A 22,962-nucleotide genomic window follows, 5' to 3' on the forward strand; every position below is an offset into this window, starting at 1 on the left:
ATTATCTGCCAGGGTAAGGACTAACGTCAAAAAAGAATCCTCAGATAGTTCATACAATGTCCATTATTAGATATGAATATTCTGACTATGCAGGCCACCCTGCCAGTTTTGATAAATATCCTAACAAATCCCACACTAATTATACATAGCAGGGCAATGGAATCAATAAAAAAAACTTTAGAAGGATTTGTTTCAAAGAAAATTTGTGAAGCCAGAGATGAACTGAAAGTTGTTAGTCTGGTAAATAAAGACAGATTTGACGTTTGTTCTTGTGGAGCTCACAAATAATCTAATTTTCCCCTTCCTTGAATCATAGAACCTTTCTCTGTTTTCTTCATTATTTTATGATTTCACCTACCTTTAAAAATTCCAAATATAAAATAATGAATCAAATAATGTATTTTTATCTTTATCCCTATCTGACTTTCTAACAAAGAATGACTATATCTAAAATTTATCCAGAGAAATGTAAAACATGATCCTATGAAAATGGGGATGGCAATTCTAAAAATCACATGTAAAAATGTTAAGTGGCCATGCCATCTGAAGCTTACTAATTTTTTTTTTAACCAAAAGTATAAAGGATTTCCGGCTAGTGAATAACAGAAAAACTACAGGTTTGCAAAGAACTCATTGTTTTACATCAAACAAATTCTATTATCACCAACCAATATCCATTCATAGTAGGGAGCAGGGAAAATTAAATTAGGAAACTAGAACTGTCTTAAATGACTACTGAATGACACATCACTGCTTGATAACTTAAAAAGTATCGGGCTTCCCTGGTGGCGCAGTGGTTGAGAGTCTGCCTGCCGATGCAGGGCACACGGGTTCGTGCCCCGGTCCAGGAAGATGCCCCATGCCGTGGAGCGGCTAGGCCCGTGAGCCATGGCCGCTGGGCGTGCGCGTCCGGAGCCTGTGCTCCGCAACGGGAGAGACCACAACAGTGAGAGGCCCGCGTACCGCAAAAAAAAAAAAAAAAAAAAAAAAAAGTATAGTTTTTTAAAAGGGTTTTTTTTTTTTTAAACTCATTTAAACCCTGAACACCTACTATGTATCAGGCACTGTGCTAAATTCTGAGGATATTGTGGCAAATAAGACAGACCTGATGCTTTGTTCTTACTAAGGAGTTTAGTGTCTAAAAAGAATTTGTTCATTCCTCTAGATAATAAGGGTCTCTAAGGAAGGACACATTTTATCCACTTTCTGTTCCTTCAGTACCCTATACACAGAAGGCATTTTGATGTAAAAGGTGATATTAATATTTTGCTGGTGGTGATACTTAAATTAGGTGTTTACATCATACTCCCAAAAACATTTTAAAGGATTTTTTAGATGCCTCCATTAAATATATGTATATGTATCAAATTTTCTGAAATTTCCAAGACATTAGTCTCAGAACATTAATTCTGAGACTCATGTCTCAGAATATTAATTTTATGGGCTTTATCTGTGAGAGATTACTGGAAAATTCACCTATTTCGAATTTTAATTAAGAAATCAGATTTCTCTTTAAATTACTTAATAACAATCAAAACATTATTGTTCCAAACAGTGTTTATCTCACAAAAGGCATCTGTGGATTTGGAAAAAGAAATAAAAGCTCTTACTTTCTACCTCAGAAAAAAGTTATTGCAATTAAAATTTAAAAATTTAGAAACATTTTAAAAATGGATTCCTCTAACATGATAAGAACTATTAAAATCTTATGTACGATAAAACAAAGGAGATGAGTGAAATCTAATAAAAATCTAAAGGTAATTATCTAGTGGGAATATTACATATTTTCCATATATGAAAAAACTGCTAGTATTTTTCAGATTTTAAAAACGTAATTAAAAGGCAGTTCCAATGATGATTTTACCGTACCACATACCTGTGTTATGAAATTCAACTCAATTGATATATCTACCTATGTATATGTATGTGTGTGTTCAAATGTTACTTAGGCTAAATGTTAGCATATGTTGTATTAAGCTCAAATCACTTGAACTTATATTCCAGTAAAATCTGCTACTGTTATGTTATTATCAAGGTCTAACCGTACAAAAATAAAATTTAAAAATTTCATAATGTAATCAAGATTATATAATACATAAATTTATACATAATGTATTTTCTATAATTTTTAATAAATATAATTTTATATAAATGAATTTATATATTTAAGTGTTTTTACATATAAATTTTGCTTACATATATATTTTAAATACCGTGAAATAATAGTCAATGTTGGGGTAATTAAATACATTTTAAAATTATCCTGGGACCTAATTAAACTTAAAGGCTTTTGCACAGCAAAAGAAACCATTAACAAAACAAAAAGACAAGCAACTGAATGGCAGAAAGTATTTGCAAGTAATACGACCCTTAAGGGGTTAATATCCAAAATATAAACAGCTCATACAACTCAACATTAAAAAAAACAAACAAAAGACCTGAATAGACATTTTTCCAAAGACACCTACAGATGGCCAACAGGCACATGAAAAGATGCTCATCATTGTTAATCATCAGAGAAATGCAAATCAAAACCACAATGAGCTATCAAAACTTACACCTGTCAGAAAGGCTACCATCAAAACGACCGCAAACAACAAACGTTGGTGAGGATGTGGAGAAAAGGGAGCCCTTGTACACTATTGGTGAAAATGTCAACTGGTGCAGCTATTGTGGAAAACGGTAAGGGGGTTTCTCAAAAAACTAAAAATAGAACTACCATATGGCCCAGTAATTCCACTCCTGGGTACAGATCAAAAAAAAACCACTAATTCAAAAGGATACATGCACCCAATGTTCATAGTGCCATTACTTACAATTGCCAAGATATGGAAGCAACCTAAGTGTCTATCAACAGATGAATGGATAAAGAAGATGTGATATATACATATATATGCACATACATACACACACATATGTAATGAATACACACACACACACACACACACACACACACACACACACACACACACACACCCCGGAATACTATACAGCCTTAAAAAGAAATGAAATTCTGCCATTTGCAACAATATGGATGGACTTGGAGGGTATTATTATGCTAAGTGAACATAAGTCAGAGAGAGAAAGACAAATACTGTATGGTATCACTTATATGTGGAATCTAAAAAATAAAATAGTGAATATAACATAAAAGAAACGGACTCACAGATATAGAGAACAAGCTAGTGGTTACCAGTGCGGAGACGGAAGGAGGGAGGGAGTGTTTGGGGCAAGAGACCAAGAGGTTCCAACTACCATGTATAAAATAAACAGGCTACAAGGATATACTGAACAACACAAGGAATATAGCCAATATTTTATAAGAACTATAAATGGATTATAACCTTAAAAATTGTGAATCACTATGTTGTACACCTGAAACATATAATATTGTACATCAACTATACTTCAATAAAAAATTTAAAAGGTAAAATTATCAGTTTATGAAAGAAGACCTTTCAAATACTTAAATGGTTCCCTAAACTGACTCGGATCCAGACCATTTACCATCTTCATATTTATTTCAGTGAACAAGAACACTTCTTTGCTCATGTCTCCTTTTCTATTAAACCCCTTCTTTTCTGTCCCTATACCTTCAGTAGCACTAAAGATAAGTCAAAGCAGGAACAAGATAAAGGGATATTTGAAAAGAAACTGAAATCTTTGCAAAAGTAGTGACATATTTTCAAAAGCAATTTAAAGTTTTAAACCCAACTGATTGCTCTTTGGTCAAAGTTCCTTCCTTCTCTATGTCTTTCTTGGTCTTGCACACCATCAGTAACTGACTTAAGGAAGTGAATAAAACAAGTAAAGGAACCAGGAGTTCTCTATTACATGTTTGGCCTGCCCTCAGGGGCCTTAGATGTTTCAAGTTATGAAAAAAAAAATCACCTTTGTTGATTTTAATATTGAACTTATACATCTATCTACATCAGGGGTTACTGTGTTAATAAATTTTGAAAAAGTACAATGAGAAATCTACTTTATAATGTATTTTTACATTATTTACAAAGTTTGAGAAATTTCAATTTGATAGTAATAATTATGGACTATCAATATCAATGTTTTTAGAGTGCCTCTATGCTATTTTTCTTTTAAAGGGTCCAATTCAGTAATGACAGTGATACACCCAAGGTCTGAAAGAAATTAAGGCAGGAATAAACAAATCCATTCAGCAGTAAAAGAAGTCTTGCTACTGCTAAGGAAAAAAAAAGGAAGGTATTTTGAAGCCAAGCAAGCACACCTACATAGGGTAAATTTGGTGCAGAATAAGCAATTCTACACATAACATAGAATCCCATACGAAATTCAAGGATATGTCCTGAAATTGGCACCTAGATTTGGTCAGAATCAACATGAAAGTATTTTTAATCCCTTATTGTTCTTTCAATTCAACCACAGAAATGTGTTTGAATGGATTAATAAAAGGTTTTTTTAAAAAAACCCTTTGGTTCATGGGAACACTAATCTTTGGCCTAACTTCCTAGATATTCCACATGACTTAAAAACAGTTCCATCCTTGGGAATAAATGAAGAATCCTTAAAACCCATACCTTCAAATCATAAATATCTAATTCCTATGATAACTCGCTCATTCAGAAAAAAAGGGAGTGGCAAACTTTTCCTGTAAAAACCCAGACAGTAAATATTTTAGGCTTTGTGAGCCACACCATCTCTGTCACACTCAACTTTGTCACTGTAGCATGAATGCAGCCACAGACAATATATAAACAATTAGGTGTGGCAATGTTCCAATAAAAACAATTGTTGGGGGCTTCCCTGGTGGTGCAGTGGTTGAGAGTCCGCCTGCCGATGCAGGGGAGACGGTTCGTGCCTCGGTCCGGGAAGATCCCACATGCCGCGGAGCCGCTAGGCCCGTGAGCCATGGCCGCTGAGCCTGCGCGTCTGGAGCCTTTGCTCCGCAACGGGAGAGGCCACAACAGTGAGAGGCCCGCGTACCGCAAAAAAATAAAAATAAAAAACAAGTACAAAAATATCACCTGTTCTAAAATATCAAAATTCCATACATGAAAGCATGCCAGTATTTTAAGATTTTGAAAATCTAAATGAAAGGCAGATTTCAATGATGATCTTTAAAATTTTACTATAAAGAGTTATGATAAATATCACTAGATTATCCTGTATTCCTAGACAAAAACACAACTTTTTGTCAAGCTAATACATTTCTATAGATGATAAACTCTTCAATTTGACCTAGACTTTTTAAAAGGACTATCTCTAGCTGCATGTAACTGCTATGATATCATTAGTATATCTAGAAAGGAACAATACTTTGGCAGGCTTTCCAAATACTCATAGCTGAATGAGCATTTTAAAAAATATTTGGCAACAGTATCAATCTATTTCTAATGAGACAAACTTTAACCTAGGGAAGGGCCTTGTTTATTGTTGATACCATTAGAATGAACCCTTAGAAAATAAGCCACTCAGTCCTGTACGACTGTAACAAAGCAGAAGAGATAAAATTAAAAAAAATGATGTCTGAAATAATTTGGGGAAAAAATTTATCAAGTGGTATTTTGTATCTTTGTAGACATCTATAGCTCTGATACTTTGAGGCACTCAAAGTTTTGAAATCTGTCATAAAATTAATGACAAATTAATTTTAATCCTAAACTCATCAATCCTATACAGATAATGTAGTATCTCAATTCCATGGCAAAGTGAGCTTCCCTAGTCCAACAGCCTAAATCATTGTTATCCACAAAAGAAGCCAAACTCTGAAATTCTAGGTTGTGGCATTTCTAGATCAATAATAAAAGAGAGAAATTCAGAAAAATCTAAATAATGGTCCACACAAACCACACACATCAAAAGATTGGCTTATAAGAAAAGCCTGCTTCCACTCATACAAAAATATACTTAAAAACTAGACATTTGGGCTTCCCTGGTGGCACAGTGGTTGAGAGTCCGCCTGCCGATGCAGGGGACACGGGTTCGTGCCCTGGTCTGGGAAGATCCCACATGCCGCGGAGCCGCTAGGCCCGTGAGCCATGGCCGCTGAGCCTGTGCTCTGCAATGGGAGAGGCCACAACAGTGAGAGGCCCGTGTACCACAAAAAACAAACAAACAAAAAAACTAGACATTTATTTCTCACTTTTGTTAATATAAAGTATGAGAAACTAATTTCTTTTTTTTTTATTAAAAAGTGCTCATTACATGCATTCTGTTTCTCTAGTTTTACCACATCTATTACATTATATCTCAAAGTAAACTCCTATTTTTCAGAGTAACTGAACAGAAGTAAATATCTGAAATTTGATACTTTAGCTATTGAAAATTATCAGCTGAAGTATTCATTTAAGCTAGTAATTAACCATTAACAAAACACAATTCTCAAGGCATGACTATGTAAACTCTGATACAATTCAAGCATGGCAATATTTATTTAAAAGCTCTGTGTTTCATCATACATCTAAAATCTCTAGGAGTAAAGAAAATCATCTTTTAGCTAAGAAAAAAATTTTCTATCAGGGGTATGTTTTTCTTAAATAAAAATTCTGTTTAAATCAGTCAACCCACAGGTTGTCTAGCATTATCAAACATATGAGAATTTTTCCAAGTAAAAAGATAATTTTTTCTGTGGTATTACTCCAGTATATACTAAACATTACAGACCACTGATATGTATGATTAAAGCTGACCACAATAAAGATTATATATACCAGGCTCTAAATAATCAAGCCACTAAAACGACTCATTTTACTAATCTCAGAAGGGTGCTCAACTGCTTGAACATCACAGCTAGTCAGATGTCTTAATTCTATCTTTACTCAATCCTGAATTATCTGTGTCAATAAAAATGATTATTATCATATAAACCTCTAGTAATTTTCTTACCACTACCAGACCATGATTCTGTGATGGGTCAAAAAACTGACAAATGAGGAATTTACTGATTCACTATTTTTTTCATATATTCACCAAAAATTTGTGTGCCTATATGCCAAGCATTATACTATTTACATTTTGTAGTTATATCTGTAAGCAAAGCAGACACAGGGCTTTGCTATCACAGAGCTTATAATCTAGTAAGGGCAAGAGACAAATCATTACCTCAATAATCTAAAAAACATAACCAGCTGTGCCACTAAATAGTCATGAAGGATTCTATTCAATATAGTAATACAGTAATGTTCCAGTTAATACAGCAATATATTGATCAGAAGCACACATCACCACTCTCCTTCCAGTAGTTGGAAACAATGCCTTTAACACATAAGGATCATATATAAAATTGGGATTTAAACTGTTATGTTTGACAGTTTAATATAATATGGGACCACCAAAAATTTTAAATCTTTATAGCACTGTAGCAGCACATAACTTATAAAATTCTTGTGCCTAAAGCCTTTGCTAGTTAGTAAAAAATTTTCTCCTAAAGATAAATAAATGTTGGTCAGATTTTCTTAGATCATCTGTCAAGGTGTAAGCAGTCACAGAAAGTTGTCAGAGCGAGATAGAGAAGAGATATGCACAAAGTCATATAGGTATTTAGGGGCAAAGTAGGATCTAGAAGCCTAGCTTTCTAATCCAAAGTCAGTAACCCTTTTCATCTTACCAGCCAGCTTCACATGTCCTCTTTTAAAAACAGTGTCAGTACAACTTAATAGTGTCAACTGATAAAATTACCAGTATGATAGGAAAGGTACTAAAAAACTACCAGCCTTTAATTCATAATCAACTAAATGAAACTACTGTTTGTAAAGTTAAAACATATTGCTATGTCTATACTTCAGTTAAATATCTAGTGGGCCAACTCAGCAGAGAAGCAACACAAACAAAAAAAAAAATCAATGAGTTTTTTTTAGCACTGGAAGATGAGAACTTTTTAACTTTTCAACCACCTGTTCTACTGATAACCTGTCTCTTTCTTAAGGATAGCCTGTCTCTTCTTTTTGGAAGCACAGCAAAGAGGAAAGACATTTAACTAATCAGATCTCATTCTTTTTCTACAATAATTACATTAAACTCTTTTTAGGTCTTACACTTTCTATGTAGTCCAAATTAGGAAACAAAAGGCAGTTAGTCTCTATGGATAGATACCATCATATATATTCCCTACATAAAAACCAAAGAGAGAAACTAGATCTGAAAATAAGGTATGCTATGTTTCCTAAATCAACTTTATCAGTATGTGTAAAGATAAAGAATAAGGCCACATTCTAATAATCATATGGCAATGCCTTAATTTTCTAGTTTATCAAAATGGAAAGTGAGTTTCTACTGGAATAGAAAGACTTCTATTAAAAACTCTAGTGTTATCAACAAATTTTCCCAGATTAAAATAATTGTTGAAAGCTTAATTATGCTACTTTATTAAAAGCCATGTATATAAAATCATAGAAAGACAAAAAGTATTTTAAAATTATTAAATTTTTATAGCTTCTATCAAAGTATACATGGAGTTTGTATCCCACATACTTCTCCTATAATAGCAGGATCATCTTTTTAAAATTTATATATATTTTATGATTGTATAATATCCTTTTGAAGATTTTCACAATCTGCTATTCAAACAAAGCTAGACATTTAGGTGATTTTATTTTTTTTACTTTATAGTAAAAACATGAAAAGAGACCAATGTTTACTGCCAAAGAGACTCCAAATTGTATCCTGCTTCCAACTCTTAACAGCTGTGTAGCTTTGAGTGAATCACTCTGCTTCTCTGATCCTCTCATCCTATGGCAGTGGGTAGTTTTAATAAAAATAATGTAAAACGTCTAGCACAGTGCCTGATACGTGCTTAAAAAATAATGATTATAAAAATCTATCATATTTTAAGTGATTTCCTTAGACTAGATTCCCAGAAATAAAATTATTCAATCGAAGATATGAATGTTTTTAAGACTCTTGATAAATGCCAGCAGATTTTCTTCCTAACTGGTTATACTAAGTTAGATTCTCAATAGCAGTGTCTCAGCTCCTGATGAGCAATATGTTAAAAGACAAACTTAGAAATTAAGATTAATGAAAAAGCCAACTACCTAAACAAAATAAAACCTTAGTTTCGTGTGTGTATGTATATATGTATGTATCACTAATAAATTAAATTCAATGTAGACTTACCCTACATGAGGGACTGCTATCCCTTTATGGGAGGGAGACAAGGTCTGAAGTTTGCTTCCCAAAGAGCTGCTAACTGAAGACACTTTACCTGAAGGAACACCTTATAATAAAAAAGGTATTAGTTTTAACGACAGTCTGAAAAACAAAAATCACATAAAACAGAGCATCTGACAAGGAAAACGGTGCTTTAGTGGCAATAAATCTTTGTGGCAAAAGAACAAAATGAGTTATCAAATAAGAAAAAAAAAAATTGAATAAAATTTCCAGGGAACAACATACACATCCTTCATTTATAATTTCTGTATTTCTTTCTTACAATTTATATACAAATAAAGATACACTTCAGTAATCAATATTTTCTTCAAATCATTAAATATTTGTCTATTAAGGATAACTGTCAAGTTCAGAGAGGGAATGGTAGAAATGAGGGGAAAAATACTGTGGTCAAAGAATCAAGAAAAGAACTTGGTTGACTATTCTCAAGAGATGATATATCACTACAACACGGAGGGTAGACATATAGCTGAAAAAAAAAAAAAAGAACTATAAAATATCTAAAGTAGAAGCTACTGAAAGTTACTTTATTTCTAAACCAAAATAATTACTTATCCTCCACATCTCATCCTAATTATAAATTTTGAATAATCCAGAACAGAATACTATATTCATTTCCTTTTGTACCAACACTGTTAAAAGAAAAAAAAAATCAAGTTATTTTATGGATCTCATTACCTACAACAGTTTTGCTAGTGCCACTTGGCTGTGGTAATCGTGAAGATCCTGATGAGGTGGCTCCAGGAGAATTGGACTTTTTAAGTGCAGGAGGCTTATACTAAAATAATGAAAATAAAATATTTGATCATCATCACTCTTTGATTATGGATTGTAAACCAGTATTTCAAAAGCATACATTACCTTAAATGACCAATCTTTTTATTAGTTCCTGAATTATCCAAATTTAGAAAGTGTAGGTTAAAATATATCACCTCACAGAGAGGTTTCCCAAAATATGTTTCTTCTCAAAACTGGAGTACTAAAAGTTTGGCTCAGATGTTGTACTGCTAAAATAAACTAAGAGCAACTTTTCCCCATTCAAAGAAAACAAAATGGATGAAATGGAAAAAAAATTTCCTCAATGTTAAGATTTTTTTTTTTTTTTTGCGATACGCAGGCCTCTCACTGCTGTGGCCTCTCTCGTTGCAGAGCACAGGCTCCAGACACGCAGGCTCAGCGGCCATGGCTCACGGGCCCAGCCGCTCCGCGGCATGTGGGATCTTCCCAGACTGGGGCACGAACCTGTGTCCCATGCATCAGCAGGCAGACTCCCAACTACTGCGCCACCAGGGAAGCCCTCAATGTTAAGATTTTAAATGCCAGCCATAATAACAGAAAAACTTCGAAACGCCCAATGATGCTCACTCAGTGGTGTAGCTTTAAAGGTCAAGATTCTTACATGCTCCTGGGTATGGTTTTATATTTCATATATATAATCCAGTCATATTTCTTACTGATAAAAATTCATAAGAGTACCTATCAGTCTGAACAAGTTTTACAATAGCTGCTTAATGGATTATTGCCCCAATGTGGAGAGAAAGAGCTAATTCTGGCTTTATTAACCTCACCAGACCATGTTAGATGAATGGAATGTGGGCTGAGAAAGATAGGGTATTTTAGCTTATCTCGTTTATTCTCATTTTTTCTCTCTTCTCTAGAGATATCACCATTAATTTTATTTTACTGTCTCTTACTTGAGCCAAATTTTGCTCTGTTACTGAATTTAAAAGAATCTTATTGAACACCACTCCAAGATAAAGAAGTGAATTTGCCCAGGGTTACACCCCAACTTAACAACAAAATAGGAATTAAGACTCACGCCACCTTAGTTCTAGCCCTATACTCCAACTATAAGGTGATTACTGTGGTTGCATGTATGTGTACTTGAGCCCAATGCATTATTTAGATTGCTTTGGACTTAATGAGAAAAATTGTTTTTAAACCTAATTTTCAAAAATCAAATCATATTTACAACCTATAATCAGTATAAAATTTAAGATGTGCTACTAATGAAAACTGCTAAGCACAAATTTTGAACTCAAATATTATCTCTCTTCAAAATTCAGTATCTGACCTTTTGCAAAAACAAATCTTGGTAAAATGGTCCCTCTCTCTCTCTCTCTCTCTCTCTCTCTCACACACACACACACACACACATACACACAGACAAGTAACAAGTATAATGCCAGAAACTGCAATTTCTTAAGCACTTGGCAACTAGAAAGCCTTCGATAACTGTCTGTCAAATGAACAAATGACTAGGAGACTTTGGAGATGAGCCATATAAATATACTGTTTCTTTGAAAACCTAAGGGGTATTTCTGGTTAGTGTCAGTCTCTCCTACTAAAATACCAATGCTAATGAAGACATTAGGCAAGATTTTAAAACTAACAATATGGAAAAAAAGACCTAACAAAGATTTGTCAAAATATTAGAGGCATGTCTACTAAAAACAGGGTCAATAAAATTGGATTAAGAAACAGGATTGGCGATCCACTCATACTGTGCTAATTACCAAAAACAGAGCAAAATGATTAGCATTAATAAAAGATACTGGTATAGCATATTACACATTGAGAGGTCAAATTTTAGGCAGGAAGGGCCCTGGCAGCATTATATACCGGTACTAGAAATTTTTATTCACATATTAGGAATTACTATTATTAATTAATGGCTTACAAACAGAAAAAGGCAGAATATTCCTTTCAAAAGGTGCTTTGTTTTTCCCCTCCGTAGAGACCTCCTACTATTTTACTCAATTTTTTGGTCAGATCTGAGATGACCAGAACCTAGCCCAACTATATCTATCTCCTATAATATTTCCTATTACTTTCAACCAAAACTAGTCACGTTAGTTTCCTTACTGAATCCTCATACTACTCTGAATGCCTCTTGTTTAAAACATATTCATCTGTCTCTCAGTAACTTGCTGTTCCCCTGACCTAGATAATATGACTCCTTCCTTACTGACCTGTATTTTATCTATTCTACAACATCAAGCTGAAATTCTACTGGTAGGCTTTCAGGATGACTCTAGCTAGCAACCATTTTGTATAAATTTACTTTAATGATCAAAAGAACAAACACTGATTCTATAGTTATACTCAATACATATTTCATTCGTCATATAAGTATTTGTTAGGTGATTATTTCATGTGTTTTTATACAGATCACAAATCTAATAAATTGTGTTAGTAACATATTTATATTTACGAAGACTTTTTATTGAAACTGGAAAAAACTTAAAGAACGTGGAGGACGTTCATTTCTGATAAAATGTAAGAGGTACTATTTGTACCAACCCTTCAACTAAAAAATTTTAAATGCTCAGGAAAGTATAAAAAATCATTTTAAAAGCACTGAATGTCACATGAGAGGAAAAAGAACTGCCAGGCCAACACCATGTGAGATTGTAACAGGGTCTGGCCATCACATGGATTTGCTTTATGATTATGCATTACTAGATGGTACAGCAAACTAAAGCCAGTAATTTAATTTAATGTGTCTCCAGACTGGTAGATACCTGGAATAAACAAGTACAAATTTTCTCCGAAAAAGGCACTTCACAAGATTAATCCTCGAGAATAACATTTTAAGGGCAACAGCAGAAAATGGTCGATAATAATTACAAACATAATGACATAAGGAACCACAAATGAAAAAAGAAAGCAAGAACATATCCATAAAGGTCACATGATGTAACAATTATCAGACACATAACATAAAAAAATTATGCTTACTACATTCAAAGATATAAAAGACAACTTTGAAAATATCAACAGGGAATTAGAAACTATAGAAAGTAACACAGAAAATTAGAAGAAGAAATTAAAAATAACAGATTACAAATTCAATGGTGGAGAAATGAAGCAGCTGTATAATCCTCCTATAGATAATCTATAATCCTCCTTATAGATACAGATATAATCCTCCTATAGATTTAAAAAAAGGATTTTAAGAGATTGGAAATCATCCAAAAGCAGTCCTTCTGGAAACTGTGTATCTCTGGGTTTAATTTCAGGAAACGAGAAAGAGAAGGGAAGCGTAAGGGAAGGGGAAAGGGGAGACAAGAAAAGGAAAATGAATACAGGAAAGCATGACCCATATTCAGCAAAAGAAGTCAACAGAAACTGACTTCAAGTGGGCACAGGTGTGTAAGACTTTGTAATTAAGAATTTCAAAACAGTTATTATAAATATGTTCAAAAAGTAAAGGAACATATACACAAGAATTAAAGGGAAATATGGTAACAGTGAATGAACAATATAGGGAATCTCAACAGAGAAATGAAGGTAAAATATACGCATTTTTTCAGATAACCAAAAACAGAGAATTCATTGCCAGCAGATCTGTACTATTAGAAGGCTAAAGAAACTTATTCAGGCTGAAGGAAAATGACTAAATATGGCAACAAAGATTTATAAAAAGAAATGAAGAGGTCTGGAAATGATAATGTGTGAGTAAATATAAAATGCAGAGTATATACATGTATACATAAATATATACAGTGTGTGTGCCTATATACGTATAAATATATGTTCACATATTATTTTCTCCTAATTTCTTTAAAAGACAGATTTTAAAGCAGTAAGTATAACACTTATAACAATACGCATCAAGAGTATTGATGGCTTTATAATGTCTACAGAGTTTTACATATATACAACAACAGCACTAAGATTGGTGAGAGGTATATAAACATATCAATAGACAGGGTTAAGTTAAAGATGCATTTTGTTATTCCTAGAGTAACGATTTTAAAAAATACAGAGACTTATGGCTAGAAAGCCAATAGAGAAAATAAAATGTCTTCTACTAAAACAAGAGAGGCAAGGAAGAAGTAACAGAGGAATAAAAACAAAAATAAAGAAAGACAAAATAGAAAATAGCAACATAGCAGACCTAAACACAAACATATCAATGATTACATTAAGTGTAAATGCCAAAACACTTCAACAAACAGGTTGAGGTTGTCAGATGGATTAAAGAAAACTATAGGCTGTCTACAGAAGATGAAAATCTACAAATTTAAGTTAAAGAATAGAAGGAACATTAGGATAATTAAGCTGAAACAGCTATGTTATCGATGAAACAAATTTCAACACAAGGAATGTCACTAAAGACAAAAAGGGACACTCCATATGATAAAAGAATCAATAAATACAGAAGATATAACATTTGTAAATGTAAAACACATTTAATAAGAGAAATTCAAAATACTTGAAGCAAAAACTGGCAAAATTAATGAGAGATAGAAAAGCTCACAATCATAAAGATTTTAACACATTTCTCTTAGTAACTGATGGAATAAAAAGAACATGGAAGATCTGAATGAAGCTACCAGCCACCTTACCTGACTGACATTTATAAAACTTTATACCCAACAACTGCAGAATACACTCTGCTTTTCATATGCCACAGAACATTCATTAAGAGACCACATGCTAGGCAATTAAACAAATCCCAATAAGATAAAAATCTTACCAAGTACATTCTCAGACCAGAACAGAATTAAAACAACAACAACAAAACATCTAGAACAGCTCCAAACACAGTTGGCCCTCTGTATCCACGGGTTCTATATCCACTGGTTCCACATTTACAGGTTCCGAATCCATGGATTCAACTAACCACAGGTCAAAAAAAATTCCAAAAAGTTCCAAAAAGCAAAACTTGAATTTGCCACATGCACACAACTATTTACATATCATTTATACTGTATTTACAACTATTTACATATCATTTACATTGTATTAGATATTATAGGTAACCTAGAGATGATCTGATTAAAATATGTGGGAAGGATGTAGGTTATATGCAAACACTATGCAATTTTACATTAGGGACTTATCCTTGGTGGGGCAGGGAGCGTGGGGTGGGGTTCCTGGAACCAGTCCTCCAAAGATACCAAGGGATGACTGTATCTGGAAGTAAATGACTCATATTTGACTAGACTTTGAGTAAAAGAAGTCACAAATTTAAAAATGTTTTGAACTGAATAAGAAAAAAAACACATTCAGATTTTTGAGATGTAACTAAAGCAATGCTAGAGCAATAAAACCAAAAGCTGTTTCTCTGAAAAGATATAATGAAATCAATAAATCTCTAAACAGAATAATCAAGGGAAAAAAACTAACCAGAGGGAAAAAAAGAGAATACAAAATACCTGTATTAGGAATGAAAAAGAGGATATCACAACATATTTCTACATTAAGAAGTTAACACCTTAGGTCAATAAATCCAATTACACAAATTACTTAAGAGATACAAATTGCCCAAACTGACACCAAGAAGAAATGAAAATCTGAACAGCTTTGTATCTACCCAAGAAAATGATGTAGATGAAAAGCTCTGAGAAAAAGAAAAACCCATACCTAGATGGCTTCACTGCTGAATTTTAGCAAACATACACAATAGGAATAATACCATTACTGTAAAAGTCTACAAAAAAAGAATTTACAAGCTCTTTCAGGAAATGGAGGAGGAAATAACTGCAAATCCATATGAGGCTAGCATTACCCTGATACCAAGACCAGCTAAAAACATCAAACGAAGAGAACTACACACCAATATTTCTCACAAGCATAGAGGCAATAATTCTAAATTTTAGCGTATCAAATCCAATAATTTATAAAGAGCAATATTTCATAACAAAATAGAATTTATTCATGGAATGCAAAGTTGGTTTATCTGAAAATAAATAAGTGCAATTCATCACATTAACAGAGTAACAGAAAAACTATGGTATTTCAATAGATAAAGAGCATTTGACAGAATGCAAAATGCATTCTTGGTTTAAAAAAGAACTCTCAGCAATTAGAAGAGAACTTTCTCAGCCTGACAAAGGGCATCAACAAAAATCCACAGCAATATCGTACTCAATGGTGAAAAACTGAATGGTTTTCACCTAAGAACAGGAAGAAAGCAACTCTCTTTCACAACTTTTACTCAACACTGGACTGAAAATTCTAGCTAGTGTAATAAATTATTACAGGGAGAAAAAGGCATAGAGATTGAAGAGGAGGTAGTAAAACTGTCCTTATTTACAGATGACATGATTGTGTACATAGAAAAACCCTATGATATCTACAATAAGCTATTATAATTAATAAGTGAATTTAACAAAATAGTAGGGTGCAAGATTAGAAACAACGTCAAGATTAAACAAGATAAGGAAAACACTCTTGAAATAAATTTTGGTTTTCATCATAAGAAAAAAAATTAGGTAATCGTGTATGATGATGGATGTTAACTAGACTTATTGTGGTGATCACTTTGTAATATAAACAAATATTGAGTCGTTAGGTTGTACACCTGAAACTAATATAATGTTCTACATCAATTATATTCAATTAAAAAAAAGAACACCTAAATAAGCAAGAAATATAACAAATTCATGGACTGGACAATTCAATATTAAGATGTTAATTTTCCCCAAATGATTTATATATTTAATGTAATTTCAATCAAGCACTAGTAGACTTTTCTAGAAATTAGCAAAACAAAAAAATTTATATAAAATGTAAACAACCTAGAATAACCAAAGTAATTTTAAAAAGAAAAAACAAGTTGAAGAATTTAGACTACATGATTTTACGGCTTATATGGTATAATATTTAGTATGGCAATAGTGTGGTATTGATAAAAGAACAGACATACAGATGAATGGAACAGAACAGTATGTCCTGAAATAGAACTAAAAATATACATTCAACTGATGATCAAACAAGGTGCTTAGGCCAATTCATTGGGTAAAGAAGTCTTTTCAACAAATGGTGCGAAACAACAGATTATCCATATAGAAAAAAATTAACAACTGCCCTTTACTTCACATCATACAAATATTAGCTTGAAATAATCCACAGATCTAAATGTAAGAGCTAAAACTATAAAATTTCTAGAAGATAAAGGAGAAAAATCTTTGCAAGCTTGGTAAGGGTAAAGATTCCTTAGAACCAAGAAGAAAAAAAAATCATAAAAGAAATAATTTATAAATTAGACTTTATCAAAGTTTTAAGCTTTTGCTTTTCAAAAGCCATCCTTAAAAAAAAAAAGCCAAGACACAGAAGGGAAAAAAATATTGTTAATACACATTTGAGAGAAGACTGAGAATACTTAACACATGCTTTCATTCAATAAGAGAACCTAAAAAAAGGACCAGAAAAACCTTCCAGATACTTCACAGAAAACACAAATGACCAATAAGAACACAAAACGAGGGCTTCCCTGGTGGCGCAGTGGTTGAGAGTCTGCCTGCCAATGCAGGGACATGGGTTCGTGCCCCGGTCTGGGAAGATCCCACATGCCGCGGAGCGGCTGGGCCCGTGAGCCATGGCCCCTGAGCCTGCGCGTCCGGAGCCTCTGCTCCGCAGCAGGAGAGGCCACAGCAGTGAGAGGCCCGTGTACCACAAAAAAAAAAAAAAAAAAAAAAAAAGAACACAAAATAATACTAAAACTAATTGGTTTTCAAAGAAATGTAAATTAAAATCACAATACACCACCATACACTCACTACAACAGCTAAAATGAAAAAGACTGATAATATTGAGTCTGGGAAAACCCAAGACAGTGAAGATATAAACTCGATCCCAGCTGATTCAATGCAATCCTAATCAAAAATCGAATACAAGTGGGTATGTATGTGCACATGTGTGCAATGACGTTAAAAAGATAATTTCAAATTTATGTGAAAATGCAAAGGACAAAAATTAGCTAAAACCACCTTAAAAAACAGAAGGTAGGAGAAAAAGTTCTACCAGATATCAAGATTTATAAAGCTAAGAACAAAGCCAGAGGTATCATGCTCCCCGCCTTCAGACTATAATATAAAGCTACAATAATAAAAATAGTATGGTACTGGCACAAAAATAAGACACCTAGCTCAATGGAACAGAAGAGAGAGCCCAGGAATAAACCCATGCACCTATGGTCAATTAATCTACAACAGGGAAGCAAGAATATACAAGGGAGGGCTTCCCTGGTGGCGCAGTGGTTGAGAGTCCGCCTGCCGATGCGGGGGACGCGGGTTCGTGCCCTGGTCCGGGAAGATCCCACATGCCGCGGAGCGGCTAGGCCCGTGAGCCATGGCTGCTGACCCTGCGCATCCGGAGCCTGTGCTCCGCAACGGGAGAGGCCACAACAGTGAGAGGCCTGCGTACCGCAAAGAAAAAAAAAAAAAAAAAAAAAGAATATACAAGGGAGAAAAGACAGTCTGTTTAATTAAGTGGTGCTGAGAAAACTGGATGGCTACATATAAAAGAATGATTATAACATTTCCTCAAACCATATACAAAGATAAACTCAGAATTGATTAAGGACCTAAATGTAAGACCAGAAACCATAAAATTCCTAGAAAACAGGCAGAACACTCTTTGACATAAGGCATAGCAATATTTTTTTTAGATATGCCTACTAAGGCAAAGGAAATAAATGAAAAAATAAGTGAATGGGACCTAATTAAACCTAAGAGCTTTTGCACCGCCAAGGGAAACCACTGACAAAACAAAAAGACTACCTACTGAGTGGGAGAAAATCATTTGCAAATGATGTGACTGATAAGGGATTAATATCCAAAATTTATAAACAGCTCATACAACTCAACATGAAGAAAACAAACAACCCAACTGAAAAATGGGCAGAAGAGCGCTTCCCTGGTGGCGCAGTGGTTGAGAGCCCGCCTGCCGATGCAGGGGACACGGATTCGTGCCCCGGTCTGGGAAGGTCCCACATGCCATGGAGCAGCTAGGCCCGTGAGCCATGGACACTGAGCCTGCCTGTCCAGAGCCTGTGCTCCGCGACGGGAGAGGCCACAACAGTGAGAGGCCCACGTCCCGCAAAAAAAAAAAAAAAAGAAATGGGCAGAAGACCTAAATAGACATTTTTCCAAAGAAGACAGAGATGGCCAACAGACACGTGAAAAAATGCTCAACACTGTTAATTATCAGAGAAATGCAAACCAAAACTACAGTGAGGTATCGCCTCACTCCAGTCAGAATGGCTATCATCAAAAAGTCTACAAATAATAAATGCTGGAGAGAGTGGAGAAAAAGGAAACCTCCTACGCTGTTGGTGGGAATGTAAATTGGTAGAGCCATTATGGAGAACAGTATGGAGGTTCCTTAAAAAACTAAAAATAGAGTTACCATGTGATCCTGCAATCCCACTCCTGGGCATATATCTGGAAAAGACGAAAACTAATTCTAAAAGATATATGCACCCCAGTGTTCACTGAAGCACTATTTACAATAGCCAAGACATGGAAGCAACCTAAATGTCCACTGACAGATGAATGGATAAAGAAGATGTGGTATATACATATATACACAATGAAATATTACTCATCCATTAAAAAGGAATTAAATATTGCCACTTGCAGCAACATAAATGGACCTAGAGAATATCATAGTAAGTGAAGTCAGAGAAAGACAAATACTGTATGATATCACTTACATGTGGAATCTAAAAAAAACAAACTAGTGAGTATAACAAAAAAACAGACTCACACATACAGAGAACAAACTAGTGGTTACCAGTGGAGTGAGAGAAGGTGGGAGGGGCAAAATACGCATAAGGGATTAAGAGATACAAACTACTATGTATAAAATAAATAAGCAACAAGGATATATTGTGCAGCACAGGGAAATATAGCCATTATTATGTAATAAATTTAAATGAAGTATAATCTGTAAAAATACTGAATCACTATGCTACATACCTGAAACTAATATAATACTGTAAACCCACTATACTTCAATTAAAAAAAATTCATAAAGCTATAGTAAATAAAAATATTAATGTGGTCTGCGGACTATATAAAAAGGCAAAAATTGATTATATGTAAAGTCAAAATAGTGACTACTTCACGGGTGTTGGGGGCTAGGAGTGAGAGAACATTACATTATGGGAGTGAAACACTAGTGGAGGCTTTTGTAAGACTAACAATATTGTATTTCTCAACTTTCTTGTGGTTATGTATGTATTTATGTTTTATACTTTGTTTTCTATGTGTATAATTTACAAAAAAAAATAACGGGAAAATTGTAAGAAAAAATCTGAATAAAAGTGTTGTAAAAAATAAGAGCTTAGAGATATTTAAAATGTTAACTATGTTGATAACTTTTAAAATATATATATTTCTCAAATTTTCCATAAAGAATAGGAATCCTTTTAATAATCAGAAAAATATTTATTAAAAATTGCATATCATCTTTCCAGACTTAAAACTTCATTACTTTAGAATAAGTAGGGTAAGAATCAATCAGAATACCGATTTGGAAATCAGAATCTGATTTCCTATCAGAATATGATTTCCTATCAGAATATGATTAGGAAAATTCCTAAATCATAAAATACTTATCGTATTGCTTTAAACTCATAAGGTAACTCAGCCTAGCCTAATCTGATGAAAGACTACTGCAGGATCTAAATTATGCATGAGTTATTTCAAAATAATTTGTTCTTTTAAAATAACAAGACATGTAATTTAGCATACATTAGATGATATTTTTGGTTTCCTATGTCTTCATGGGTCTACTTTAATACAACCATGCCTAAATTTGATAAAATTCCTAGTGAAGAATTATGACAGCTTAACTGTAGAACTTCTTGTTTTTACCTATAAAAACCTGATCTTCACTGTGTTTGTATCATTATTTTGATTAGAGCAGGGTCAAAAAGTGGGCTGTAATCAGGCCAGATTACAGCTGCTAAATATGACAAGGAAGCATTTAAGCCTGTTTAGGAAAAGTACTCTACTTAGTTTACTAATGTAGATCCAGTACCAGGTACAGTGTCTGGTTCAAAGAAAGTACTCAAAAACTTCTTGAATGAATACAGATGAGAAAATATGGGGTCAGACTGAAATAAATATATATGACTAGGCATGGTATCAGAACTGATAAAATTTAAGGTGGGAACTTAAAAACTACTTGGATTTTACATTTACAAATCATTTGGCACCAAGCTGTTGGAATACACACATTCTATTGTATTTCCTTTGCTCTACTATTTTATTCTTAAAACAAAATCCTATTGATGTTCTTAACTGTTCAAAAGATATACATTGTTTTCCATTTGTTTTGGAAATTCTTCTAAACGAGTTTTCTTCGCTATTCTTTCCCCACAATGATGATGGTAATAATGATATGCTCCATTTCCGATAATATTAACAAAAATTCAATAGGAGGATTCTCTCAAGGAGGTCTCAATTACAATGTGGTCTTTTAATCCAATATTTTATTCATAAGTAACAAAAAAATAGATTTGATTATTTACTGTTTACTAAGTTTACAGTACTAAAAAAAAGTTTACAAATGAAAGCTTTGTGAAAAATAAAATTTGCTTAAAAGTATGATATTGTCAAAGTTTTTATGTGACAATATGCTTAAAGAAAAACAACAGTAGTGTAAAAATAAATTTAATATAACAAAATCCTTATATGGTTTATGGTTCTCTAAGTGCTTTCACATACATCATTTCATTTGCTTCTCACTATAGTTATGTAGATTACCACTTCACAGATGAAGAAATGAAGGCTTACATACATTAATGTCATTTGTCTAAAAGTTCAAAAGTAGCAGTCTGGATGTAACCCCATGTTTTCATTTCCTCAAATGTGTTACTCATATATAACATGGAAACATTCACAACCTACATGATTTTCAAATGTGGATTTTTATTGCAATTTTCTCATTCATCTAACCCCTCTAGTTTCCTCTGAATCTGCTGCATCTATTTTAAACTAATTTTCTCCCTTTTTTCCTAATACCTCTTTAAATCTGTATATTTTTAAGTCTTTACTAACTCAAGTCCACTTCAAATTTTGTTCTCAACTAGCCATTCAAATTTCTTACTAAATCCCTGAACAGTAATATATAAATTTTAGCGGGTGAGAAACTGTAGTTAAATGTGCTATAAAGAATAAACACAAAACTGTGAACTTAAAGTCATTTTCTCATTTATTTGTAGAAATGACCACAATGATTACCTGTGTCCGAGAAGTCGATTTTCCTTTGGTATCAGTAGAAAATTTGCCTTTATTACTAATACGTGCTGCCTGTTCTTTACAGAAATTTATATGTCTATCAGCTGCATTTTCATTAAATCTCCTCTGGCAATATGGACACTGAATATAATCTAAAACAGAAAAAAGAAACAGATTAGTAACATAATACTTGAAATGGGACATAAAGAGTTATAAGTTAGTAACTCAAGACATATAACATAAATAACAACTGCTAAGCAAAAACTCTCACTTTCTTATAACCACCCAACCTGACTTATCTAAACTTAGTAAAGACATTTAAGAAAAAAAGTATGCTAGTATACGATAAACTACAGTTTTCTCCCAGCTTAGAATCAAATTTGAGGGGAAAAAAAAGATCCCTACATAAAAATCGTCCCTACAAAAAAATCGTCCCTACATAAAAATGAATAAGTAAAGGAAAAATGTTAATTATATTTTGCTTCTATATTACCATATGTTTTCATCACAAATATATATTTTCATAAGGTAGACTAGGTTAAGTAATAACACATTAATAACACATTACATTAAATAAAAATTTACATAAAATAAAAATTTAAAATTTGGGCTCATCTGTTAAAATCTTTAATTTCAATTAGAGGAAAGCTGTCAAGAAATAATTTAATAGACTTTATACAGTTTTATTTTCTCTTAGAGATTCCAACAGATGGAATAATAAAAATATATCTCCTAACATAATTAATTCAAATTTAAGAAACAGCAAATGTTGCAGATTATATATTCTCCCCAAATGCAATATATAGTACAAACAAAACTTCTCACAAAATAAATC

General features: G+C 33.2%; 1 protein-coding gene across 1 annotated transcript in view; it reads right to left on the minus strand.

Annotated features, from left to right (window-relative positions):
• The window catches only part of ZC2HC1A (zinc finger C2HC-type containing 1A), a 43,352-nt gene that overhangs the window by 10,979 nt on the left and 9,411 nt on the right, over positions 1 to 22,962 (minus strand). Inside the window, exons 5-7 of the mRNA XM_029222640.1 lie at positions 22,131 to 22,279; positions 9,823 to 9,922; positions 9,091 to 9,190 (exon numbers count right to left, since the gene is read on the minus strand). Of these exons, the coding sequence (XP_029078473.1) occupies positions 9,091 to 9,190; positions 9,823 to 9,922; positions 22,131 to 22,279 (349 nt within the window). The remainder of the gene's footprint in view (positions 1 to 9,090; positions 9,191 to 9,822; positions 9,923 to 22,130; positions 22,280 to 22,962) is intronic.

Source organism: Monodon monoceros, unplaced genomic scaffold, assembly GCF_005190385.1.
Source record: "Monodon monoceros isolate NGI ecotype Baffin Bay Population unplaced genomic scaffold, NGI_Narwhal_1 Super_Scaffold_14, whole genome shotgun sequence".
NCBI lineage: Eukaryota > Metazoa > Chordata > Mammalia > Artiodactyla > Monodontidae > Monodon > Monodon monoceros.